This window comes from Polypterus senegalus, chromosome 7 (assembly GCF_016835505.1).
Source record: "Polypterus senegalus isolate Bchr_013 chromosome 7, ASM1683550v1, whole genome shotgun sequence".
Classification (NCBI taxonomy): Eukaryota; Metazoa; Chordata; class Cladistia; order Polypteriformes; family Polypteridae; genus Polypterus; species Polypterus senegalus.
The window spans coordinates 6,638,033-6,665,090 of NC_053160.1; the positions used below are offsets into that span (position 1 = coordinate 6,638,033).

General features: G+C 42.2%; 1 protein-coding gene across 3 annotated transcripts in view; it reads right to left on the bottom strand.

Annotated features, from left to right (window-relative positions):
* Nucleotides 1-27,058, bottom strand: part of LOC120532305 (tetratricopeptide repeat protein 39B) — a 161,809-nt gene that overhangs the window by 53,515 nt on the left and 81,236 nt on the right. Inside the window, exon 2 of one of the 3 annotated variants that reach the window (XM_039758197.1) lies at nt 15,095-15,129. In XM_039758197.1, the coding sequence (XP_039614131.1) occupies nt 15,095-15,129 (35 nt within the window). Of the gene's footprint in view, nt 1-8,762; nt 8,858-9,175; nt 9,250-15,094; nt 15,130-27,058 lie in introns of those variants that run through there. The other 2 variants (XM_039758198.1, XM_039758199.1) reach the window with 2 other exon arrangements.

Consider the following 27,058-nt stretch of genomic DNA (forward strand, 5'->3'; position numbering starts at 1 on the left):
CGTTGTGTAGTGATGATGGAGACGTTTTTGAAGAACGCTTCGTCAGCGAAAGCACGGTGCGCACCAGACCAAGGCATGTGGCCGACTGAAAACTACAAGGGATCGCCTATCAAAGGACCCCCACCCCAACCCAACGGCTGCCTCTACCTCATGCAATGACCTTGAGAAATGGAGTACTTCATTTTGGATCACCCTGAACACTAAGTGCGATAACCGCCATTTTGTGCTGTCTCCTCAAGGTCGAGGCCATCTTCCTTATTGTTAACGACACCCGGTTGCTAGTCATGTGATCAGCAGCCACACATCACCATGATGAACACAATGTTCTCAAGCTGTTTAGTTCACGTAAATCACTTTAGTGGGTCGGGACCATGGCTGCTTTTCGGTAGGAGTCATCTATCAGACCTTTGGGTTCCTCTCATCTTCAGGTCCTTCATAATTTTTTGATTCCCTAATGTCTTCATGGAAAAACAAAATTGAACTTTCTGCCTGTCTACAGTGGAGGCGGCTCTCCTGCCTTGCCCCCCCTTGCTGCTCCCTAAATTCCAGAACAAGAAGAAAGTACTTTCAATGTCGACAGATGGAGTTTTCTTTACTAATTTTAACCTTCCAAATTAAAATGTTGCCATTTTGTGCACCAAGTCACTTCTTCATCCAAGTCTCAAGTGACATTTATGAACGCTGAATTTTTATAACCCCCTCTTCCCCCTTTTAACTCACAAAACAGCCATTACTGCCCCTTTACTGGGGGTGCCAGCTTCAAATATGCCACCTTCTGCTAATACAGAAGGGTACTGGCTTACCACAAACCGGTCATACGAGTTCCCCCAAATGTTAATTTGCTGCTACTGCACCGAACATAGGAAGCGACCCCACTAAGGACAAACCAAAGTTGGGCTTACAAACTGTTCTGGAATGAAGAATTGACATTCTCAAGTCAGCTTGACGAGGTCTGCTAGAAATGCAAGCCAGCACGACTGCATGATTTGGCACAAGCCAGCCACAGTTTAAAAAGGAACGGTGCCCCCCGTCACTCTTAAAGCTCTGCACACACAAGGGTATTCCCACATCCCCTTTTTTGACATTCACCAGACAAAAAGGCGACATCTTTGTTCTCCAAAATGCACTTTAGAGATATTCACTACTGGGACTTTCAGTTTCCTAATAAATTGAAATTCATTTGGCCACTGTTGTTAACGATTGCGTTCTGCCTCACTAAAGCTGTACACTTAACCAACCCGTGGAGACTGTGCCAGGGAGCAGATAATGAATTCACCAACATTTGAATTCAAGTCAAATCCATCCATCGCGCTGGAGCAGTAAGTCAGTGCTGCTGCTTGACCACCCCAGCGCCCCGGGTTCAAATCCCACACTCTCTCAGTGTCTGTGAGGGTTTACCTTCTACAACCCAGGAACATGCCAGGTGTCACTAAGGGGTGATGTGAACTGACAGGCAACTTACAGCCAAAGGCACGGGCCTCCTACCACCCTCAGCTAGAAAACCAAGGTTTAAAAGGCAGGTCAGTCATTGCAGGGAGTCAGAGCCAAGTAAAGCAACAAAGGGCAACAATCAGCCCAACACAGGGTGCCAGTCCATCAGGGGGCACATTCACTCGGACCTGTCCAGTCTCAGATGTCTTTGTCAGTTTAGGCCTTCACTCACATGTCAAAGGTAGGATGTGCTTAATATAAAAGAGAACCACCAGTCATCAACCTTGAACAAAATTAAGTGGGTGAAGATAATGAATGAACCCTGCATTCGAATTAGCTTGGAATCTTAGGTGGCTCTCTTACTGGCACCATTAAGGGGATTCATCAGGTGTTCACAGAGAAAGGTGCCACATAAACACTGGTGTACTTGGCTACATTATCTTGTAGTTCACCTGACTGCCTTGTGTTGCTGTCAACTATATTTATGGTGGCTCTTTAAAACAGCTGTGGCAGGGGCTTGCAATCAAAGGTGCTAAATAAACAAAGCCTTAGTTAAAGTCTTGTTATATTGCGCTAGATGAGATTTTCTTTAAATAATCTTTATTCAATTAATCAAAAAAAAACAAAAAAAAACTGAGCATCAGAGGATTCAATAAACATACAGTCAATAGACATATTAAATAAAATATATCCTTTTGTTTTGTTTTTATTTTAAATTTGCTGTAACAAATTCTATAAAAACAACCATTATTACTGTGCATGATTCCTACTTTGCACAATAAAATTCAAAAAAGATCCCCAAAAAATGATAATCCTAGTGCCCCCAGCACTACTTCTGCTGCACGTATTAAACTGAACAACTGTTTGATTTAAATGACTTAAAACGTGCATCACAGACAGACAGAGTCTGTCACTATATGATTGATAGATAGATAGATAGATAGTATACACACATATATACATATATATATATATGTGTGTGTGTGTGTGTGTATATATACACACATATACATATATATATATATATATATATACATACACACAATCACCTGAAAAAGTTTGGGAACCCCTCTTAATTCTTTGGATTTTTTTTCTCATCAGCTGAGCTTTCAAAGTATCAACTTCCTTTTAATATACGATATGCCTTATGGACACAGTAGGATTTCAGCAGTGACATTAAGTTTATTGGAGTAACAGAAAATATGCAATATGCATCATAACAAAATTAGAGAGGTGTATAAATGTGGGCACCTCAACAGAGATCTGACATCAATACTTAGTTGAGCCTCCTTTTGCTCCTTTGATCCTCTCGATGCTGTCCTCCTATAGCCTTTGATGAGTGTCTGGATTCTGGATGTTGGTATTTCTGACTATTCTTCATACAAAATCTCTCCAGTTCAGTTCAATTTGATGGACAGCCTGCTTCAAATCATCCCATAGATTGTCGATGATATTCAACTCGGGGGACTGTGACGGCCATTCCAGAACATTGTACTTCACCCTCTACATGAATGCCTTTGTAGATTTCCAGCTGTGTTTTGGGTTATTGTCTTGTTGGAATATCCAACTCCTGCGTAACTTCAACTTTGTGACTGATACTTGAACATTATCCTGAAGAATTTGTTGATATTGGGTTGAATTCATCCGACCCTCGACTTTAACAAGGGCCCCAGTCCCTGAACAGGCCACACAGCCCCACAGCATGATGGAACCTCCACCAGATGTGACAGGAGGTAGCAGGTGTTTATCTTGGAATGCGGTGTTCTTCTTCCACCATGCAAAGCGCTTTTTGTTTTGACCAAATAACTCCATTTTGTATCATCAGTCCAAAGCACTTTGTTCCAAAATGAATCTGGCTTGTCTAAATGAGCATTTGATACAACAAGCGACTCTGTTTGTGGCGTGAGTGCAGAAAGGGCTTCTTTCTCATCACCCTGCCATACAGATGTGCTTTGTGCAAATTGAGCTGACTTGTAGAACGATGTACAGATACACCATCTGCAGTGAGATGTTCTTGCAGGTCTTTGGAGGTGATCTGTGGGTTGTCTGTCACCATTCTCTCAATCCTGCTCATATGCCACTCCTGTATTTTTCTTGGCCTGCCAGACCTGAGGTTTAACAGCAGCTGTGCCTGTGGCCTTCCATTTCCTGATTCCATTCCTTACAGTTGAAACTGACAGTTTAAACCTCTGAGGTAGCTTTTTGTAGCCTTCCCCTAAACCAGGAGACTCAACAATCTTTGTTTTCAGATCTTTTGAGAGTTGCTTTGAGGATCCCATGCTGTCTGTCACTCTTCAGAGGAGAGTCAAAGGGAAGCACAACTTGCAATTGACCACCTTAAATACCTTTGACCACTCATGATTGGACACTCCTGTCTATGAAGTTCAAGGCTTAACAAGCTCATCATACCAAGTAATCAGCATTGAGCAGTGACAGGCATTCAAATCAGCAAAATGACAAGGGGACCCACATTTGTGCACATTGTTCACATTTGATTTAATTTCATAAACTAAAAACTGCGTCACTAAACATCTTTGTTCGGAAAACACCGCAGTACTCCGATGTTCCTAGGAAATGAAAGACATACCACTGTGATCTTTTTGTTGAAAGGAGAGTCAATTATTAGGCAGGCTGAGAGGGATTCACAAACTTTTTCATATGACTGTATCTATGAAAGATGTTATATGATAGACAGATAGATAGAGAGATGAAAGGCACTAGATAGATAGATAGATAGATAGATAGATAGATAGATAGATAGATAGATAGATAGATAGATAGATAGATAGATAGATAGATAGATAGATAGATAGATAGATAGAGACACTATATCAAGGCATAGAACAAACAAACAAACATTTGAATAGATAGTAATAATTAAACAGATAACAGCAACAATAAAAAACAGCAGTAGTAACAAGTGTGACAAATGTACTGCGTGTAAATCAACTACTAAGAGCAGATTTGAAGGCGGGGGGCAGAACAGAGTCCAGACCACCAAGAGGTAGAAGCTACTGCAGAACCTCAGTGAACTGGTTCAGATGATACAGGACTTTCTTCCAGATGGAAGTTGGACAAAGAGACCACTGAAGGATGAGAGTGGTCCTTCACAATGCTATAGGCTTTGCAAATGCAATGTTTTATGAAGATGTCTTTAATGGAAGGTAAAGAGGTCCCAATACTATTGCTTTCACAAGCCATGGTAGGATAGTGCAGTTCCCAAACAATATAATACAATACAATTAATTTATTTTTGTACAGCCCAAAATCACACAAGTACCGCAATGGGCTTTAACAGTCCCTGCCTCTTGCCAGCCCCCCAGCCTTGACTCCCTAAGAAGAAAAAATGGAAGAAACCTTGGGAAAGGCAGTTCAAAGAGAGACCCCTTTCCAGGTAGGTTGGGTGTGCAGTGGGTGTCAATACAATACAGTACAATGCACAGAACAGAACACAAGTAATCCTCAATACAATATAATAGTAAAATAAAAATATTACGAGTACAGAGCAGAATTCAGCAGTAAATGATATCACACAATACGAACGATCTTGATGATGCCCCTGTAGAATGTGGTGACAATGTTGGGGGAGGTGGGCTTGCCTTTTTCAGATGCCAAGGAAAGAAGAGACACTGCTGCCCCTTCTTGGATATGGATGTGGTGTTTACTGAAAAAGTAAGGTCAGCTACCAGTGGCATACCAAGTTATTTGGAGCTCTTGACCAATTCCACCACAGAGCCCTCGATGTGTAATGGGATGTGAACAGCATGGGTCATCCTGAAGTCAACAATCAATCTTTGGAGTGTGTTTGTGTGTGAGAGAAGATACTAAAAGAAAATCAAACAGGCAGACAGTCCAGTTACTTTTTTGTTTGGAAACATAACATTCTTGTAGTTCAGAAGACAATGTCATAAACCACTTTGAAACATCTGTTGAAAGTGAATCAGCCGGCACCTCCTGAGAATACACGGAAAACCGTCACTTGACCACAAAACCATTAGCCTTCCTGCCTGCCAAATGCCTAAAGCCCTTAAACTCACTTCCTTCTTTCAAATCAACATTTGAGCCGGGCAGGGAAAGTCAACTGGAAACACCCAATGGTGGCAAATACAGTGACAGGTACACATGTGAGCAAAGACGATTCATGACAGAGTGGGTGATGTTCCATCAGTGCAGCAGATCAAACTTCTTCCTCTCAGCTTGAGGGGTCGGTGTTCAATCTGTTCACTTCTCCCCATGTTTGTTTGCCTTGGATTTCTCCCACAACCCACAGGGTGGAAATCAGGTGAACCGGGAATATCTAAGCAACAAGCAGACCCGCCATTGTGGGGTGGAACTCAGGAGGTTGTGCCTTTTCAATCAGACTGCTAGGCCTGTCCATTTATGATTTTAACTATTTTAACTATTTAGTTATGTTACAGTCAAGGTGGGCTTAGTTTATTTTTATATTCTATGACTTGTTTGTTTATTTTAAAGTATTAATTTTCATTTTTTTTTTATATTGTTCTGTTTATTCATTATTTACCCTCGATAGTATGTATCAGGTGTTCTGCTGTGTTCCTTGCATTTTCTGGGTGAATCCTGTAAGAGGCGGGGCCACCCTGATGTCATGGCTTAAGGACGGCCCTCAGCCTATAGTTTGCGAGGATGGGAGTGGCTCCTTCAGTGGTTCAATGTGATTGGCTGTGACAGATTGTCATTTAGAGAGTCCACAGTCTGAGTAATACCTTCTCTGGATTTGGATTGCTTGCCTCAATTCTTAGCTTTCGATTATTGTATTAGGGGCGGCACGGTGGCACAGTGGTAGCGCTGCTGCCTCGCAGTTAGGAGTCCCGGGTTCACTTCCCGGGTCCTTCCTGCGTGGAGTTTGCATGTTCTCCCCGTATCTGCGTGGGTTTCCTCCGGGCGCTCCGGTTTCCTCCCACAGTCCAGAGACATGCAGGTTAGGTGGATTGGCGATTCTAAATTGGCGCTAGTGTGTGGGTGTGTTTGTGTGTGTCCTGCGGTGGGTTGGCACCCTGTCCAGGATTGGTTCCTGCCTTGTACTCTGTGTTGGCTGGGATTGACTCCAGCTGACCCCCCGTGACCCTGTGTTCGGATTCAGCAGGTTGGAAAATGGATGGATGGATGGATGGATTATTGTATTACATTTAGGGCTTATTTGTCCATTTTGCCTTCAATGTATTTATTTTTTTTAAGTTAAATAAATTCCTTCAATTATAACATTCCTTCTGGGTCTTGATCTCTACGACAACAACCATTTATTTCTTGTATAGCCCAAATCACACAAGGAATGTCTCAATGGGCTTTAATAGGCCCTGTTTTTTGACAACCTCCAAGCCTTGACTCCCTAAGAAGCCATGGAAAAAAAACAACGCTAAGGCCAGAGGTTTTATGATTTCCTCTCCCTTGTGTGGCATTCAGGTGTATTTTTGTATTACAACGATAGTGTAGGGGTCAATGTAAGCATGAAAGAATTGTCAGCAATATTCATGAAAATATGAACTAAAAATATGCATTTGAAATAAACAGTGTGTCACACTCCTTCAAAAGGACTGCCATTAAGAGAGCAGATAACGAAAAACCACAGGAGATGCGGATTTCAGAGCTCAAAATGCCCAGATCAACAAATATGCCTAATGGCACCAGTAGAGGTACCAAGGAGGCTGCACAACATCCACCTTCTGACTGCACGACTAAACAAAACAACTAAAGAAATGTAACATTACTGTCTAATTGGAAATGCAAACACACCATGACAAAAAATGTATAGGAAATGTTTAACTTAACAACACAATTTTGATTGGCAAATGCACATATGCCATGTTTGTGAAGAAATAACTTTGACTAGTAAAATACCAAACTGATCGTTTAAAAACATATGGAAACATGAACAGGAAAGATGAGGTTTACTACAAAAAGGTGCTATATAAGGATTTTGAAAACTAAATGGAAAGATGAAGAGAAACTTGAAGGGATGCTCACTGTAGAAAAGTGTTATCTGTCCATTCATCCGTTTTCATAACCTGCTAATCCAGCTGTCATGGCCTATCCCAGCAATCATTGCACCAAGGCGCCAGTCCATTCCAGGGTGAACACACACACACACCAGGGCCAATTTAACCTCAGAACTCCACCTAACCTTCATGTCTTTGGATTGTGGGAGGAAACCCACTTAAACATGAGGACAACATGCAAACTGCACACAGGAAGGACCTGGGAAGTGAACTCTGGTCTCCTTATTGTAAAGGAGCTGCGTAACCACTGCACCCCTGTGCCGCCCTACATGAAAATACTACGGAGAAACATAGAAGCATGAGCAGAGGCTTTAACTGATGTTCATTACAGGAAGATGCTATAAAAAACTGTTTAAAAAATGAATGGAAACATGAACAGTGGCTTTAGGTGTTGTTCAATACAGAAAAGGTATGGCGTCCTGATCACAAAATAGCAAAACTGTTGTGACAAATACTGCAATTTTTTTTTTTAAACATTGTAATATTCTTCAAGAAATATGCTATATGAAAATATCTTAAAAGTGGGTGAATATTTTAATAGCAGCCAAAGGTGGAGTGGCCCAATCCTGGTGCTGTGGGGGTGGGATTTCCAACAAACCAAAATCACCGGCCCACAAATGTGACCTAAATAATCATTTTAATATTATTAAAAATGTACCTAAAACAATTTTAACATGGACACCCTCACCCAATCTCCACAAGAGGGGCACACAAATGTGAGACTAAAATAACCCAAACAGGAACTCCCACCTCACCTCACCTTCAAGAGGGGCACACAAAGCTGACCGAGAAACTAAAGGGGTTCCTTCATCCCCGTTTAATATGACAGTGGATAAAGATGGTTGACCACTATCAAAATAAATATAAAATGTATTGAAATTATTTATATAAAGAAACATTTATATATAGAAATACATATTTCTAATATGGAAGCAGCTGTACTCTTGTACTGCACTTGAGAAGATGTGGACTACAGAAAGGCACTATATAAAGTACTACAAAATTAAAAAAAAAAATAAAGGTGGCTTAACAACAAGTTCACTACAGAAAGGCGCTATATAAAAATGAGGTACGTTTACATGATCACGAATTAACCTACTGGACAAGATTAAAAACTAACAAGTAATCCAGCGGTGAAACAAGCTAAGTAAGTAAAGAAAGTAAGCAGCACCCCGTCACGCCATCATAACGACGAGGCGCGTCTCTAAGTCATGAAGTCAAGAAGTGCGAAAACAGACCCGCGCCCCATCCATCCCTCCGTCCGTGTACAACAATAGCTTTAGGCCGACGGATTCAAGCAGGAATCAAAATGCTCACCTCTCGCTTTCTAACTGCTGGATAATTAAGACGCCACACTTCGTTACAATCACCGCCGGGATGTTGCTTCCTTGTTTTTTTTTTTTTTTTAAGGATGCTCCGCGAGGCTCTGCGGCAGAGACAGCAGTACGATCGCTTGTGACTTGGATGCTAAAAATAGGCAAAAAAACGACATCTAGGGGACACGAGTCCAATTCCCCTCGGACTCCTTAACAAATCTCTGCAGCGAGAAAAGGAGCGCAGTGCCGCTTAGGGGCCAAATCAGGCAAACTGGCGGAAGGCTCGTCGGCTGGGGGGTCTCTCGAGCGCATCACCTGTGTGTCACTGACTGCGTCTTCTAAGCGGCCAACACCAACCGTGCCGCCTCCTCCTCTAGAAAGCCGAGACCTTTCCATTTAAGAGCGGACACTTACCGGGACACTCACGCAACGTGACAGGCGATGGATCAGTGACAACGCGGCCCGGCGGCTAAACTAGGAACATAAGGGAGGTTACCATTTTTACCAACACGTCCCAACGGGTACAGCCCGTCAGAACTGATGTGTGAGGTGCGCGTGTGCGAACGGGGGAGGAAGAGAAGGAGGTGGGGGCTTGGGGAGGAGGGGAAACGAGAAAAAGAAGGTGAGGGTGGTCTCTTGGGGGTGATGTGGAACTGGAAAGGTTCAGATTGGATTTAAAAGGCAACGCCACTGCAGAAAGAGCAGGCTGGAGAGCTGAGAGTGCGACCTTAACAATCTTTGGTGGAAAAAAATATAGATATGTAACTATACGATAGATAGATAGATAGATAGAGAGAGAGAGAGAGAAAGGAACTATATGATTGATAGATAGATAAAGGCACCATACAATAGATAGAGATTGAAATGCACTACATAATAGATAGATAGAGAGTGAAAGGCACTATATGACAGATAGGTAATATTGATATATAGAGAGAAAGGCACTGTATGATAGATAGAGACAGAGAGTGAAAAAGAAAGGCACTATATGATAGATTGAAAGAGAGAGAAAGGCACTATATAATAGATAGATAGATCTAGATGTGTATTCAGGTGAAGCAGCCCTGGACGGTGCAGTACCTCCCCCTGGACACTGGATGGTTGGCACCCAGGGTTGGAGCAGTGCCTCAGTCTCTCACAGGGCTTCATGGGAGATGGAGTTCTCAACAGCCCTGTTGGGGTCTGGGGTGGCCGCCAGGGGGCGTGGCATGGGTCCCTGAGCCCAACTGGACTAATCTTCAGCCCCACCCGGGAGTGCAACCGGAAACAGGTGATCAAGCACCTGGAGCACTTCCAAGTGGGCCATAAAAGAAGTCAGCAACCACCGCTCAACAGCCAGAGTCAGGTGGAAGGAGGACAAAGCTGTGGAGAAGTGGTGGTTAAAGAGAGAGGAGTGTTCTGTGATGTAGTTTGTGCTTGGGACTGTGTTGTGGCTGGAGGGATTACAGGGAAGGTGTGCCCTCCAGCCGAAAAAAAGTAAAAAGTCTTTTATTTTACATGTGTCAGGTCGGGAGCAATATAGCACCTTTCTTACGATAGATAGATAGATAGATGCTGCCACTATGGCACACAATTAAGGAAAAATATGTAATACCATTTGCGGCAAAGTGTAAAAATAAGTGGTCAACTATGAAACAAATAATCACATGGGAAAGTACAGCAATATAATGAGTCTTAAAATTGTGAAATAAATGGACAATTAAATAAAAGTCATCTGTTTATTTTGAAATACACCATGTAATACCAGGCAGGGTTGGATGTTCCTCCCAAATAGGATGGCTGGACCTTTTCATGCCCGGGAGACCCATGTAATGGAAGGACAGCATGCCTTTGTTGGATTGCCCATGTGCACAGCCACGGGGCAACCAGTGGCATCATTAGGGATGGGCTTCAGGAGCTTAAGCCCCTCATCTCAGGCATCTAGCCCCTGATCTTTGTGAACAGTGCTGGTTGAAGCCCTAGGTTTTTTGGGGTCCCCATTTTTGGCGTGCCTGTCCTTCAGTGTACACATTCACTCAGAGCCTAACTAACTCCTGACGTACATCTTTATCACCTTCATTCAGAGGACGTTAGGTAACATCCATTCAATTTATCAAAACCCGCTTATCTTGAAGCAAGGTTGTGGGGGAAGACGAAGCATACCCTTAACTCGAAATTACTTCCATGGGTATTCAAATGCATAGCAGTACAGAAGTTAAAAAAACACTGATCCCACAGAGCATTATGGTATAGCCATGGACTGCCCCAGTGTGCCTGTGCCACCTAAAGCTTCAGCAGTGCTAATGTAATTACAAAGGTTTCTCTAATAACTAACCAGCATGTATTTATACCTGACTAACTAAGGAGAAGCTAATGGAGTTGACCATTAGGACACAGAAGGAATGGCTGTTGAAAACAAGGCTTTACAGTCATATGTGAACAATAATTTAGAAATTAGTCAATTTACGCAGTGATAGCTGAGGGTACGTCACAGAACAGTGTGTCATTGTCAACTAACAATACACAGACTTGGACAGGATTAATACATAACAGCATCTAGATATGGACAGCATTATTAGCTAACAGAAGTTCATCAATACAGCAGAAGTTAAGACTAATATACCACACAGATGTTTAAACAATATTAGTGGTTAAAAAGAAGTCAGATAATAACTTTATTAACTCTTTGAGGGCTGAATATTTTTTCCAAACAAACTCAATTTTCTGAAAAGCACACAAAGCAATGGTTTCACACATAAATCAACATCAAAACATCTGTTGCTACATGCTGTGGCTGCCAGTTTGCGGTCTCTTGTGTCTTGAGCCACTATGGGGCAGCCCGGCAGCTTGCAGGCTGTCTTCACGTGGCAGGGGTTTGGGGTGGCAGTGGTGGTCATGGTCCAGTGCAGTGCAATCTGGTCTGTCCCTCCTGTCATCGTAAGTGGTGGTCTTCCAAGGCAAAACACTGCCGTAGATGCGTCAGCTACACAAGTGCATCCAGCGCCACAATCAGCTGGTGCTGGTACCTCATTTGCTTTTTCAATCTCGATCTCCAGATCACTTACATCAAAAACTGGAGTCCAACAAGTCAGATTCCAATTCAGAGATAACATGCAAAAAATGCCGCCCACAGAGTATTTTGCCTGGCCATTTCCATCAATCTCTCACCAGATGTCGATGCCATTTTTGAAGCGGTTTGCTCTTTACTATTCACACGAGTGAACTTCATCAAATAATAATAATAACAATTCTTTAAATTTCTTTAGTGATTTTCTGACTACTTAAAGCACAGCAGTGAGTGAGGAGCCACTTCAAAAAACCATCAATGCACAGAATCCACCTGGAGGATGAGACAGCAGCCATTTTGCACCAGTATGCTCAACACACATTATCTATTAGTTGGTGAAGGGGTGACAGAGATAGCCAATTAGAGGCAGGGGATGATTAGGGGGTCAGAATGACCAGGCAGTGGTGGGTAATTTAGCTTGGGCATCAGGAAATGCCCTACTCTTTTCGGGGGATCTTTTACGACCACAGAGAGTCAGAGCCTCTGGGGTCCTGCGTGTTGCTGTTTTTGTCGGTGCCCAAGCACTTTTGAACTGAGCAGCAGGGCCTGTCCTCATCTCAGTTGGCAGCTAAGCAACGGCCATTCGACAGGCTCAGGGATCCCAGGATGGCTGGCTATTAAAAGCAGAAAGACGAGAGGCCCGGTGATTGTTATGGTAACGCCGAAGGTCACAAGTCCTTCCCTGAGCTCATCTTCACAAAAGAGGGAAGAGGAGTGGGCCTGTCCAAAACACTTAATTCAGCTCACTACGTGTGCCATTTCTCTCATTAACAAGGAGATGCAGGTGACTTTAGATGGGATGCTTACTTGTCAGGTTACCCTCACCTCCTATGAGCTCCTTAGCTAGCACCCTTGAGGAATCTCCACCACTACATCAGCGTTCACAACACCCCTCTGATGTGACCAGATTCCTGCTTTTTTTTCCCACATATCTGACAGAAATTGAATTTCAGTGTAAACACCCAAAACCAAATGGTGTCAGATCTTCTGAGATCACATACTGGGCATTTTTAAATGTGGTATTATGAGAAGTCAAGCAAAATGACACCTTTCATTGGCTAACTAAAAATATTACAATATTCAAGCCTTCCAGGCAACCCGGGCTTGTTCTTCAGGCAAGATCTTTCTTGAAGAAGGGGCCCCCGAGTGGCCTCAAAAGCTTGCATATTATAATCTTTTTAGTTAGCCAATCTGCGGTGGGCTACTGCCCTGCCCGGAGTTTGTTTCCTGCCTTGCGCCCTGTGCTGGCTGGGATTGGCTCCAGCAGACCCCCCCGTGACCCTGTAATTAGGATATAGTGGGTTGGATAATGGATGGATAGATGGATAGTTAGCCAATGAAAGGTGTCACCTTGCTTGACTTCTCATTGATATGTGAGGCTGACATTTCCACAAATAACTGATTCCAAGTTATAAGAAGGCAATTTCATTGCTCCACAGTTTAGACACATCAATGACAAGTGGTTTAAAGATCTGATTGAGATCACCGATGTTAGGTAGAATGCCTTGAGGGGGCTGGCCAGGTGGTCTTATGGCCTTGGAACCCCTGTAGATTTTTTTTTGTTTGTTTTGTTTTTGTTTTTTTCTGTCCTCCCTGGCCATTGGACCTTACTTTATTCGTTGTTAATTAGTATTATTAGTTTTTGAGACAACTCAGACCCCTTCTTCAGGCAAGATGTAATCACGATATGCAAGCTTTCGCACACTGCGATTACCTCCTCCCTGAAGAAGGGCCCCGAGTTGCACTGAAAGCCTGCATATTGTAATCTTTTTAGTTAGCCAGTAAATGGTGTCATTTTGCTTGACTTCTCACTACATCCATAATGGCTAACATGGTACAACAACCAACTACTGAACATGGTACTGAATTCCAATTTAAATCTCACGTGGGTTTTTTTTCTTCTCTTTCCGCTTCATCTTTTCCCACTTCTACATGGGACAGATGTGTCTGATGAACCTTCTCCATGCAGCTCAGTCCTGCACCTCCTTGCAGATCAAATCCTTTTCCTTCAAATCTTTTTTCTTTATGCATCCACCTCTGCTTTGACTTCCCTCGCTTTCTCTTCCCCTGGACTTCAATTCCCATCACTCTTTTGTCCACACATCACATGTCTATACCACTTTAACCTACTTTCCTGTATTTTCTTTCCCACTTTTGTTATACCTCTGATCGTCTCATTTCCCACCCTGTCCTTTTTTGTAACTCCACACATCCATCCCAATGCCCTCATTTCTGCTACATCCAACTTCTTCCCTTGCACTCCCTTTACTGGCCATGTTTCTGCTCCACACATCATTGCTGGTCTTATCACCATCTTAAAAACCTGACTTTTAACCTTCACCTTAATTCTTTGATCACACAACACTTCCGAGATCTTCTTCCAATTGTTCCATCCACACTGCACACTGTGGGTTATCTAATTCTCCATCTTGGGCTACCACTGATCCTAGATATTTACACTTATCTACTGTCACATGCGCATGATTAGGAGGAAGCTGAATGGACCAAGTGGAGCTCGGGGGGTGGCTGGGTGTGCTAAACTTGCTTTCTGTTGTCTCTGCAGGCCAAACATGGGAAAACGTGTTGGCTTGAAAAATTATGTAGCTGGCAAGCGTTTCTTCAAGGGTCCATACTCGCCATTGTAAAGCGCCAGAGCGGGCAAGAAATCTTTTTAAATTTATGGAAAGCGCACATCTCACACACACGTGCCTGGCAGACAACTTTGGGCCCTGTCGACTTGTAATTCTATCATGAGCTTAAGGTTGGCACTGTCTTGTAACGCTTCTTTTCTCCTTCCCTTTGCAGATCCAAAAAGCGTATATTTCACCAGCACATGACATCACTTCCAGTTCCTGGGCTCCTGGACCCGCCCCTTTCACCTCATCGACTTCATTACCAGCATCGCTGCCAGTCTTTTTCAGTCTAAGGATAGACCCACATCTGGAAAGACGTTTCTCACACCACACAGTAACTCGTGTTTATTGTTTTGTTATACAACATATGGGGTTTGCCTGATGGAACCCCAAACCTCTACCTTTATTCTCCAAGTCACTTACATGCTTAACTTCAGAACACAATTTTGCATGGCAAATGCATATATACCATGTTTCTGAAGAAAAATCAAACTTATCCTTTAACAGTGCTATTTGATAATGTGTTATGAATATTTAGTTATGTAATGTTGTAATGTTACAGTACAATTTTCCTTAACTTTTATACATTTGCTTGCTTACCCCATAATGAAATTCAGAAAAAACTCATTAGGTGGCTTAGCCAAGGCTACTTACACTGGGATGCTCTCAAATGCATCTTCAAAGGCATCCTGTAAAAAATGAAAAGAACACAAAATCATTAAATGTGACCTCCTGACTGGTTAATGTCTGACCCAAAGGCCCAACAATAGAAGTGAGCACATTCACATAAAGTTATCTACTGAATCATTGACAATATGGCTGAAAAGTACTTTAAGTCATCATCAAGTTATATAGCACCTTTCACAGTCGGTGCAACTACAAATAACATCACTCAGTCTGTGTTTTATCTTGGTAGAGTAATACATAAATTGCTCTACTTTCCCCTATTGCAGGGGTCCTCAATCCCAGTCCTGGAGAGCCGCAGTGGCTGCAGGTTTTTGTTCTGACCTGGTTGCTTAATTAGAAAGCAATCCTTGCCAATAAAGCACTAACAAGCGATGAAATTAAATTAACTCTGCTATGTCAGCTCATTCTCATATCCTAGATTTTCTTTCCCTTTCTATCATGCAAATGATTTGAAGGCTAAAATGGACGAGTAATTCTCAGTCCTTCACTTTTTTCTCTTCATTTTTCTTCCAAGTATTTAATTAAACCCAATAGTGCAGATAAATACACACAGGTGTAAATGTAAATAAGCTAAATGGAGAAATGCTGCTCTCTCTCGTCATTTGCATGTTATTGATAATAAGGAGCAGTTAAAATAGCTGTTTAAGACAAAATTAAGCAATAAGGGCTCAAAATCACTAAAGTGAAGCAGAAGTGTTACTTTAGCAATAAGTGCTTTTATTAAGCAACTGGGTTGGAGCAAAAACCTGCAGCCACTGCGGCTCTCCAGGACCGTGATTGAGGACCCCTGCCCTATTGTATTATTAATATATAGCCTTAGAATGCCTAATCTCACTGTTATCACTGTTTATAAGGTATTATTGTATATAATAACTTATCCCCACCTTCCCCTCTATATCTATAACCTCAGGCAATTAGATGTAGTAAAAAGACAAGCAGGAGTTAAGTTACACATAAAATAATGTATTACTGATAATATTCATAAATAATAACAAAATGTACATTTGAATATTGGTAACCATACAACCCGATAAAATGGTGATGTGTAATTCAGGTGGCATACAGACTTGTAGTTACTTAATGTCTCTAGTTAAGGCATCATTGGTGCTCAGCTTTTAGCCACATGTCTGTTCAAAATGGCTGAAGCTGTGCTCTTCATTGTGTTGTCTTCATCAGTTCATGGTGTGATGGTCTTCATCAGTTGTTAACAAGAGAAAAACACTTCTACATCATCACAGGTTAGCAAGAGAGATGTGTGTTCATCATATGTTGGTTAGAGAGAGAGAACGTGGTTGAGCAAGCAAATTAATAGGTTTTCTGTCCAACCCTTACAGCCAATAGGACATCATGGTACTTAAAGGCCTCTGAGACAAGCCAATTCCAAACAGCCACATCTCAGACCAATGGGAGGAAGTAGAACATCTTAACACCTGCAACCCCCCAAGGGTTGATCTCAAATTCATATCTTAAACTAACCTGGCTTTGTGTGGGGGATGTGAGAAATACTCAAACTGGTTTAAGACACATCCCCCAAATCCTGTCGTAAAATTACAAAGAAACTTAGTCATAAACGGGGGGGCAAACACCAATGCCTCTCACCAAAGTAACACTAAATTACACTGCTTTGCCTAAATTACAAATAAAGATGTATAAAATATTTATCAAGTTAAATGCAAAATCTCACATCACAACAGTCTGTTAGTTTGTATCTTGTGCCTTTGCATTTTCGCTGTCTACTCAGTTACTCCGTACATGATAAGCACTGCTTTTCATCTTCAGGTCACGCCGTAGATCATCTCTCACTGTGGATGCGGTCAGAAAGTGCTCGAGTCAGGCTGCCAGTCATTACTGAATTTATAGAGCCTTCAGAAAGTCTTGAGAAAGGCACTGCAACACCTTTTTGGTAAGCATAGTCACAATTCTGTCCTTATTTTATAAGCACTTCTCTTCACGCTACATTGAGTTCACTACCATAGGTGCCATCAGAAATCACTTTAAACAGACAGCATGTCATCCTATTATGTTAGCAAATTTCAAAATGTTAACAGCCACATTCAGTTTACTCCTTCCATCTTTATTTGAAAGTTTATATCAGCTTCACATAGCAGTGCACCTCTCACTTTGAGCACCATTGCAAAGCACATAAAAGTGTATTGTGGCTTTCACTATGGAGGAGCAACAGCATTCTTGGCAGGTGAGAGAACATGCAAACGCCACGTAGGGAGGACCCAGGAAGATAACCCAGGTCTCCTAACTGTGAGGCAGCAGCGCTACCACTGCGCTACCACTGCGCCACCATGCCGCCCCTACGTTTCTTAATTGATGAAGAAATGTTTAACCATTCGGTGCTGCCTCGACTAAGGGAATCGTGTCAGATTTACTAAGCCAGGTTTCAGTGAGAAGACATGGATCAGATTTTGTATTTAATAAAATATCATTTACCAAAGCAGCTTTATTTTCAAGAGAATAAATGTTTAGTAAGCAGCATTTTAAACTGCAAATATGTTTCTGAACTGGTGTTATGTTTTAATTTAAAATAAGTTTATATTACAGTCATCTCTAGTGGAGGATCTGGTCTAATTACACTCTTTGTTTTTTGGTTATCAAGTGATATATAGTTTGCATCAAAATTAAATTTATAAGATGCCCCTCAACAGGAATTCTGGGTAACAGCTATGACATAGTAACAGGTGGGAAAAGTTGCCCCACATCAGGGATTCTGGATAACAGGTACAGAATAGTAACAGGTGGGACAAACACCAGCCTGTGATTTTCCACTTAGTTATTATGGGTGATTGAGTGTAAATTGATGGTCAAAATGGCAAATGAATACATTTAAATTTAAATCTGTAACACAATAAGGTGAGCAGGAAGTGAAGGGTGCTGAATACTTTCTAATTCCATCAATCCATCCATTATCCAACCCGCTATATCCTAACTACAGGGTCACGGGGGTGTGCTGGAGCCAATCGCAGCCAACACAGGGCGCAAGGCAGGAAACAAACCCCGGGTAGGGCGCCAGCCCACCACAGACTTTCTAAATCCACAGGAATAAACGTTTATTGATTTTAATGGTAGCATAAATAAACTCCTCTAACTGGCCTGGCATGAGTGGCACTCTGTGTCTCCTACAGTGGGTTTTTGCCTCCAACAGGGCTGGCTTCTACCTTGTAATGATAAGTTTTTTTGTAATTCTTGTGTGTGTTTGCACTTCTGGGGGGGTTTGCTGTAGTTGATGTTTGTTATAATATTTCTATATTTCTTCAGCTTCTGGATAAGCTAAATTTCCCCTTTGGACATATAAAGTTCTATCTACAGTAGCTACTGTATAATGCCATTGATATGTGCCACTCTAGTGAAATGAGATCATAACCTATGAAAGGCTAATAGCAGTTTTAAACTGGCAGATTAAGTGTGGACCCCATTAAATTTTGCACTACATGCCATTTTCTTTGTTAGGGTTTTATGCCGTACATTTCCTTTTGCGTCTTTTCACGGACAAAGGAGAACTGGCTTAAAAAAAAAAAAAAAGAGGAGAGAAGATTCTGCCACAGGGGGGCACTCCATTCTGCAGGAAGCAACTCAGACCACCAAGATGTCCTAAGATGAACCGGCAAACACAGACCCTCTATTACTGATGGCAGAAAGGGTGAAGAAGGTGTCAGTGGGGTTGGCGGAGCGGCTGCACTAAAGCTACTTGTAATCACTTGACAGCACTTTACTAAGCCTGGCCGGGAATAAACTCGGAAATTCAAAGTGATTAAAACACACCGGAATGTCTCACCGCCGCCTCACGCACTTGACACACACATTCTCCTGAGACGTTTCATTCAAGCCAAACTAATCCACACTTCAAATGGGGCTCTCGTTGTTGAGTCTTAGTTTTAATTCAGTATTACATTATTTTGGCCTAGGCTGGCATTCCTTGAACTTGAATGAACTGAAACAACTTAAAATAAGAAAGAAAATGCCAGCATGACATAAAATTAAAGTGCTTTCAGAAACTTTGTTAGCTGGTTTGAAAGTTGGAGCATTTTTTAATTTTCTAGTCACTTCATCAAATAATAAGAATAATAATTCTTTACATTTATATAGCGCTCTTCTCACTACTCAAAGAACTTCAGTGAGTGGGGAGCCACTTCATCCACCACTAATGTGCAGCATCCACCAGAATGATACGGCGGCAGCCATTTTTGTGCCAGTATGTTCACACCATACATGAGCTGTTAGGTGGTCAAGTGGTGAGAGAGCTAGCCAATCAGAGACAGGGGATGATTAGGCCATGGTGAGGAAGAAGCCAGCAATGGTGGGACTGGACCTCTACTCCATTGTTGTTTTACCAATAAGCTGGTTGTGGCAGATGACAACAGTGCTCAGCGCATGCGTACAAGCAAAAATAAAAAGATTTCAATTTGACTGTTCTCATTAATGTCACATAACCATGAATCGGATACGTGGCTGAACTTGAACCACACAGGAAAGCGACTCGAATCTGATTTGAAAAGATCAGGTTTCTGTGTCCACAAAGCCCTAAAAACATCAGACTTGTGTCACATTAAGGTAAAAAAAAAAATCGGATTGGATTCACTTCAGCCTGGTAATGTGAACGCAGTCTAAAATATGTTTAATACGATTTTACAATATTATGTGGCTGTCATGGACAGCAGATTCCATCTCAAGTGATAAAAAGATTCTTTCTGCTGCTGCTGTTGTCGAATGTAGAGGGTCTGTGGCTAACTGAAGTTTAAATTTCCATCCATCCATTCATCTAATTTTCCAACCCGCTATATCCTAACACAGGGTCAGAGCCAATCCCAGCCCACACAGGGCACAAGGCAGGAACAAATCCTGGAAAGGGCGGCAGCCCACCGCAGGACACACCCACACACACACTAAGGACAATTTCGGGTCACCAATGCACCTAACCTGCATGTCTTTGGACTGTGGGAGGAAACCCACGCAGGGAGGACCCGGGAAGTGAACCTGGGCTTCCTAACTGCGAGGCAGCAGCACTACAACTGTGCCACCGTTCCGAACCAAGTTTACATTTTTTTTTTTTTTTTTGGAACATGAACTTGTTTTAAATAAGTACCACAGAGAGATTTAAAATCTGGGCTGAAGTCTCAAACTAAAACTGTTGGCTGCCACCGAGCATGAGAGACAGCGGATCACTGTGGCTCTTTGCTGATAAATTACAAGAGTGTCACTTAAATACTCAATCATTATAATCTTTAGCTGAGCTGAACTGGCACCTTGTCAGGGGATTGTTTCTGCTCCCACAACGTGATCCTGGTCTGGATGAAGCAGGTTGGAAAATGATGCAACATGACATTATAATCTTAAAGTTGAGTTTCTGGAACATTTTTGTTGTATCCGAACTTTCCCCCTTTATATCCCTTTTCTTTGTTGATTGCCTGGTCAGTCATCAGTATGGTATGGATCGGACCTTACTCCTTTTCTATGTTAACTAATGTCTTATTTTAATTTCTTATTTTGTCTTTAATTCATTATGTAAAGCACTTTGAGCTACTTTTTGTATGAAAATGTGCTATATAAATAAATGTTGTTGTTGTGGCTCTCCTTTGGAAAATCACGGAGGATCACCAGAGGGGTGGAGGTAATCAACGACAACTGTCAGAGCAATGTCGATTGCTTAATCTGTTGTAGGCACGGAGCTGGACAGTTTGACATCTGTGGCATAGCGACGGGCACTGAGCAGGCTCCTGTCAATCATGGAGAATCCACTGCATCCACTGAACAGGATCATCTCCAGACAGAGGAGCAGCTTCAGTGACAGACTGCTGTCACCATCCTGCTCCACTGACAGACTGAGGAGACCCCACACTATGTGACTCTTCAATTCCACCCGGGTTGTGGGACATTAACATTATACAAAGTTATTGTCTGTTATACCTGCATTGTTATCACTCTTTAATTTAATATTGTTCTTTATCAGTATGCTGCTGCTGGAGTATGGGAATTTCCCCTTCGGATTAATAAAGTATCTCTCTATCTATCTAATCATTCTGCGGCAACCCCTCCCTCACCACCATTAAATATAATTGGAACTCATGACCCAATGGCGGCAACCCATTCCTTAAAAAAAAAACCTGCATTGCAATTCCAAAAGCATCTCAGGTCCAAATACGGAATCCAAAGGATGGTCAGAAAACAGAGCAAAAAAGGCCAGGATTCCAGAAAAATCACAACCGCGCATCTAAAAGTGTACAGGATTCCATTTCAAACTTACACACTTAGCGATCCAAGCCAGACAAAGTCTCAAGTGACTCCAAATACCAGTCACAATGCAATACAGTGATCCCCCCGCTGTATCGCGGATTTACTATTATTATTATCACTTTACCGCTCTCCCACCCCCGGGTTTGGTTTACCGGATATACAATTTAAAGAGATTGTTATTTTAATGGGAATTGCTACAAATGCATTATTTTCATTTTTACTTTAAACCTTTTGTAAAAACAATATATTTGTCCTTTATTTCCTGCCCCGGGCGTGGTTGAATCTCTTTTTCGCGGGACTTATAACGAGGGGGTCTAAACGCACGCTAAAGAGATGTGATCGGTTCAGCTGTTGTCTTGCTGCTGCTACTGGCCAGCTGCGCTTTGTGTCAATCACATAAAAGTCTGTACAGCAGCTGTTTTTTTGCCACTTTGTGTCTCTGCCGCTAGCGTTCTGAAGTGGGGGAATGGAGGAAGGCTGAATGCACGCTAAGGAGAAGCGGTCGGATCATCTGCTGGCGAGCTGCGTGTTCTGCTTGTCGTTGTTTTAAGAGCTGGGAGCACATGAAGTGCATCTGCCAAAAGCATTCCAACAACTGTAAAGTTAGATGTCCGTGAACTTGTTTTAAATTGTTTTTAAGTTGGGAATGATGTGCAAAAGTCACCGTCTCACAGGTCTTGCTTCCTAAGGTTGTAATGTCTAGTCTCACGTGTCGTCAAAGTGTCTCTCTGAGACGATCTGGTCTCGATCGCTTCGCTCAACCCCCCCCGGAGGTGCACTAGTCTCTTGCCACTTTGCGTCTCTCTCACTCACATTGTGAAGGGGGGGAGCTGAACGCACGCTAAGGAGAAGCGGACGGATCAGCTACTGGCTTTGCGCTGCTTCTGCCAAGATGCCTGTTCTGCTTGTCACTCTGCACGTCGATCATTTAAAAGCCTGTACAGCAGCTGTCAATCTGTCTCACTGCCTTGTCTTGCGTGACGTTAAAGTGTCCCTCACCGGATGTCACATTGTCTTCCGAGAAGAACGTGCCTCATCTCCCTGCCAAGAATTTTTTTTAATAATAGAGAGCTGTTACTCACATCCTTAGCCTAACATCCACATATCATATGTGTTTACAAAGTGTGTTTTAATAAGTTTACATGTTTAAAGTGTGTGGGAGGGCTATTTTAAGGCTTAAGTTATTTTAAAAAAATGTTACTTTATATGGCCTTTCTATATCGCGGATTTTCACCTATCGCTGATGGGTCTGGAACGTAACTTCCGTGATAGTCCGGGGATCACTGTATTCTGCATAGGATCTTCTACAGATGGACTCACCATCACCAGGACTAAAACAAACATGTGGGTCAACACACATAAAAGCACAGATCTTTTGGTTTAATCAACGAAAAACTGTCTAACTTTTAATGGCAGTTGTTCTAATAACCGAGGAGCGACCTCACAGCCTTGATAAACCCTGTGCACAAGAAAGCAGCAATCTTCCCACACGTGGCTCCCTTTTATTATTTCAATCACTCTACATAAGAGACTCCGCTGCGTCTACTTCACGCAATGACCTTAAGAAATGGTGTACTTCATTTTGGCTCATCCTGTATTAATGAATAGCTTCTAGTTCTGTGGCATCTATAATTAAAATATTTGAAACAAACACAGGAAGAATGTATACGAGAGAAATATTTAAAATGTGAATTATCTCTGTTGTCAAAGAGTCCTGTAAATTCAGTTCATCCTGGTTCACTTGAGAAAAAGAGTTCAAACTTAATCTAAGCAGTCTACAGTTCAAAAATGGAAGATTTCCCACTCCAGGACAGGTGACATCACCAGATGCCATTCATCAGCAGATGTGAGTGATTGAGAAGGACCTTAGGTTTTCACAAGGGTCTCCATATATCGAGGTGATGATCCGCTGACTACTCTGTTGGCAAGCATGAAAGATTTTGAACTTAATTTGTGCCACTACACAAAGCCATTGTAGTGAACTCAAGGGAGGAGTGACCTGTGCCCATCTTGGCTGACCGAACACCAGACGTGCCTCCAGCAGCCTCACAGATTGCACTAATTCAATTGAACTAAAAATGATTTTCTGCTCCTTATTATTTCTACTCGTCAGCTGATGTTTCTTGTTTCCGTGTCCAACAATAGTCAGCCAGCACTGATGTATTTCACATGACCTGATGCCACTATTCTATCATTGCTATGTCCTGGTGAAACCTTTTACCTCATTCATGAGTGACTACACCAAGGTAGGCGGGTAGAAGTCCTAGGTTGAATCTTTAGCAACATGCCACGCTTCATGATTTTGTAGGCTTAATTGTCAACCAGCTGCGTGTAGTGTGGTGCTCTGTAGTTGCCAAGATAAGCCTGGTGTCACGTCCACCCCTTCTACAGCTCTGCCTGTTCCACCCAAGTCAAGTTGGGGAGCATGCACTGGTACAGCGCGTCGCTGCACCCACTACACGACGAAACAACTCAGGATCCCAATTGGCAACCCTCCAGGCAGACACGCAGTCCAGTCCCACCCTCTGGAAATGACCCTCTATCTGCCAGGTGTTACGTGGGTGTCCCCTTGGCCTGGTCCAGCCACATCCTCGGGGAAACGCACCACATGTGCCATTGTGCCGTAACTGATGCTCCCTCACAATGCGGGTCATGTGCCTCATTCGGGACTCCATGAGCAACACAAAGTCACACCAACAGTACCCAAGGATTTTCCGGAGAGACCAGGTGTGGTGGGTGGTGGTGGTGGTGGTGTGTTCCACCCAGCAAGAACAAAAGGACGCCTGACCAGCAGGATTCGTCACTCCAACAATACAGCTTGAGCTAGAGCAGAGGTTTCGAACTCCAGGCCTGGTGGGCCGCAGTGGCTGCAGGTTTTCGTCCTAAACCCTTTTCCTAATCAGTGATCAGTTTTCACTGCTAATTAACTTCTATGCCCTTCAATTTAATAGCCCTGTTTTTAAGGATTCACTCCAATGAATTGATTCTTTTCTTCATTAAATGACAGCCAAACAGAAATGAGACGAGCCAACAGATGACCAGCCAAATTGGGCCTTCAAACTCCAACTAATCTCACTCAGTCTCTTAATGAGAAGCCGATTCTTGCTGTTAATTAAACTTGTTATTTAATTCCATGGCTTGTTGCTGCTCTGATCTGCCACAGCAGACATTTCTAAAACTGTTGATTTTCTGTTTTTTCTAAATGTTTTGGTGACCTGAGAGATCAACCTTACTGAGACCTTCACCTTTCTTTATTTCCACATATTGCGTGATGGGCACAGGTGAGCTGGTCATGTGGCGGCTCATTTTGGGTCTCATTATTGCTTGGCTCCTAATTAAGGAAAAAGAGACAACTAAGGGGCCTAAGTCAAGTTAATTAAAATTAAGGCAAAAGAAGTTACTTAGCAGCAGAAACTGGTCACTAATGAAGAAGATGGTTAGAATGAAAATCTGCAGCCTCTGAGGCCCTCCAGGACTGGAGTTCAACACCCCTGAGCTAGAGTGATGCTCCTGCCATTTTGAGACTGTCACCAGTAGAGGGCAGCAAATTGCCAATTTTTGGAAATCTTTTTGCAGGGAGTTTCTGGTTTGAAATCCCATTTTTTTGACCATTGTTCTTCTTATTTACTATATGTATTCTTTGAGTTTGTGGTATTGGTACTACCAACCCGTCTCTCTAGTTTTGACCTTGACACATCTTCTGATCTCCTGGTCTGCTGTTTCTTTCGCCCTCAGGGCCTGTCATATCCCATTCTCTGGCAGTACAACATGACAGACCTATAGATACAAGCGTGGTCAAATTAGCTGATCATCTGTTGGCTCACTTGGCATCTTAGTGTTGGCATTGTTGGCAGCTGGTTAAAAGGGGGGGAAAAGTTATGGTCTTGAATTAAAACCTCCTCAGTTTTATGTTTAGCGAACCAAAAAAATTAGAATTTTTATCAAGGAGAAAAAAAATGCTATGTACAGTAGACCCTTGTGAAGTCGTGCTTCAGAGCTCACGGCCTCAGTCGTTTGCAGATTTTTCCTTAGCACCTAACTAATAACTGTTAGCGGAAACCACAAATATCCTGCGCAATTTGTTATGGCTTTTTTTGTGGCAATACTGTACTGTAGAGAGAACACCAAGCAACCATAAAGGAAAAGGCAGCTTGAGATGGTGAAAGTAGCCAATCCGAGAGCATTATTCATTTCTTCTAGCAGCTGATTGGATGCTGCTCTGTGACGCATTTCTGGCAGATGAAGCCCAGCTTTCCCATATCATAACAGTTTACCACATGTCGCCGTCTTGAGTGTTTTTCGTTTTGTTCTTCTTAAAGCCCTAAGATGGCACCCAAACACCCTGCGCCTTCTAAGGGTTCTGGCAGTGAACCCAAGTGCCAGAAAAAGTTTAAGATGGTCCAGCAGAAGGTTGAACTACTGGATTTGCTCCGGGAACTAAAAAGTTATGCCGCAGTAGCCACTCAAGGAGCTGTAAATCCTCTGCTTTACTATGCAGTCATTATCTTCATTACATACCTTCATCGTACTGCACAGCTAATTCATAATCATCATCTTCAATCAATATCATTCATTATTGGTGAGTACCCGTACATTTGACTGTATTTTTATTAAATTAAATTATGTATTTACCCTATTTATACCAAAGAAAATGGCCGTGCATACCAAAGAAAACGTGCTTGCATGAATTCCAGTACATATAGGAGTAACATCGGTATTTTACATTCTAGCACTGCGGGAGACATAGCAGTACAATACTGTGCAGTATACGGGTTTACCTTTACATTCTGTTTTTAGGGTAATGTATTAATCTGAGTTTGAAATGAAATTAAAGTGTTTTGAGGGTTTAAAACTATAAAAATGGGCATTTTCTGACCACATACCAGTTTTTCACAATTTCAGGGGTCGTCTGTATAACAAAAAACAGGTCAATACCAAAATGTCACCATCAATACAATAGGAAGAGTCTGTTGAGTGTCCACTGCTGCGCTTATGCAGATTTAATGCACATCCTTTCTGTTTTGAAACGGTGACCAACGCACAATCGGGACAGTAAATACGTGCGTTTCTTTGCACAGTTTTGTTATACAGTGGCTATAAAAAGTCTACACACCCCTCCCAAAATCGCAGATTTTGTGTAACAAAAAATGAAAACCAAGATAAATCCTGAACTTAGTATTAGTGCTGGGCGTATGACAAAAATATTATATCACGGTGTTTTTCAAAATTATCCCGGTTTCACGGTATGCAACAGCATTTTTTTCCCATGCATGAGTGGAAGTTAACCACATTTTCCACTGCAATTACTGCAGTAGACTGGCTAAGAATAACCTGTTCCACTGTCATGAGAATTGTACAAAAACACATTTTAATGTGCACACAAGTATTAATACAGGTTTGCATGGCCCCATAAAGGGGGTGGCACTAATGAAGAGAAGGAATCACATTGCATGACAGATGCAGTCAAAATATAAAACCTTTTTATTGAATACATTTTGCAAACAACTTAAACTATAATTTTGACAACATATTTTCAACCATCCACAGAGGCATTTAGACTTAGTCAAATATCCAAGAGGTACTTGTCAAAAGTTGAACTGCACTGAACATATCTTAGAAAAGGAATAAATAGTAAATATGTTTTGTAAGCCAATTACACTTTCTGTTAATGTTAACAATCTCTGTCCACCG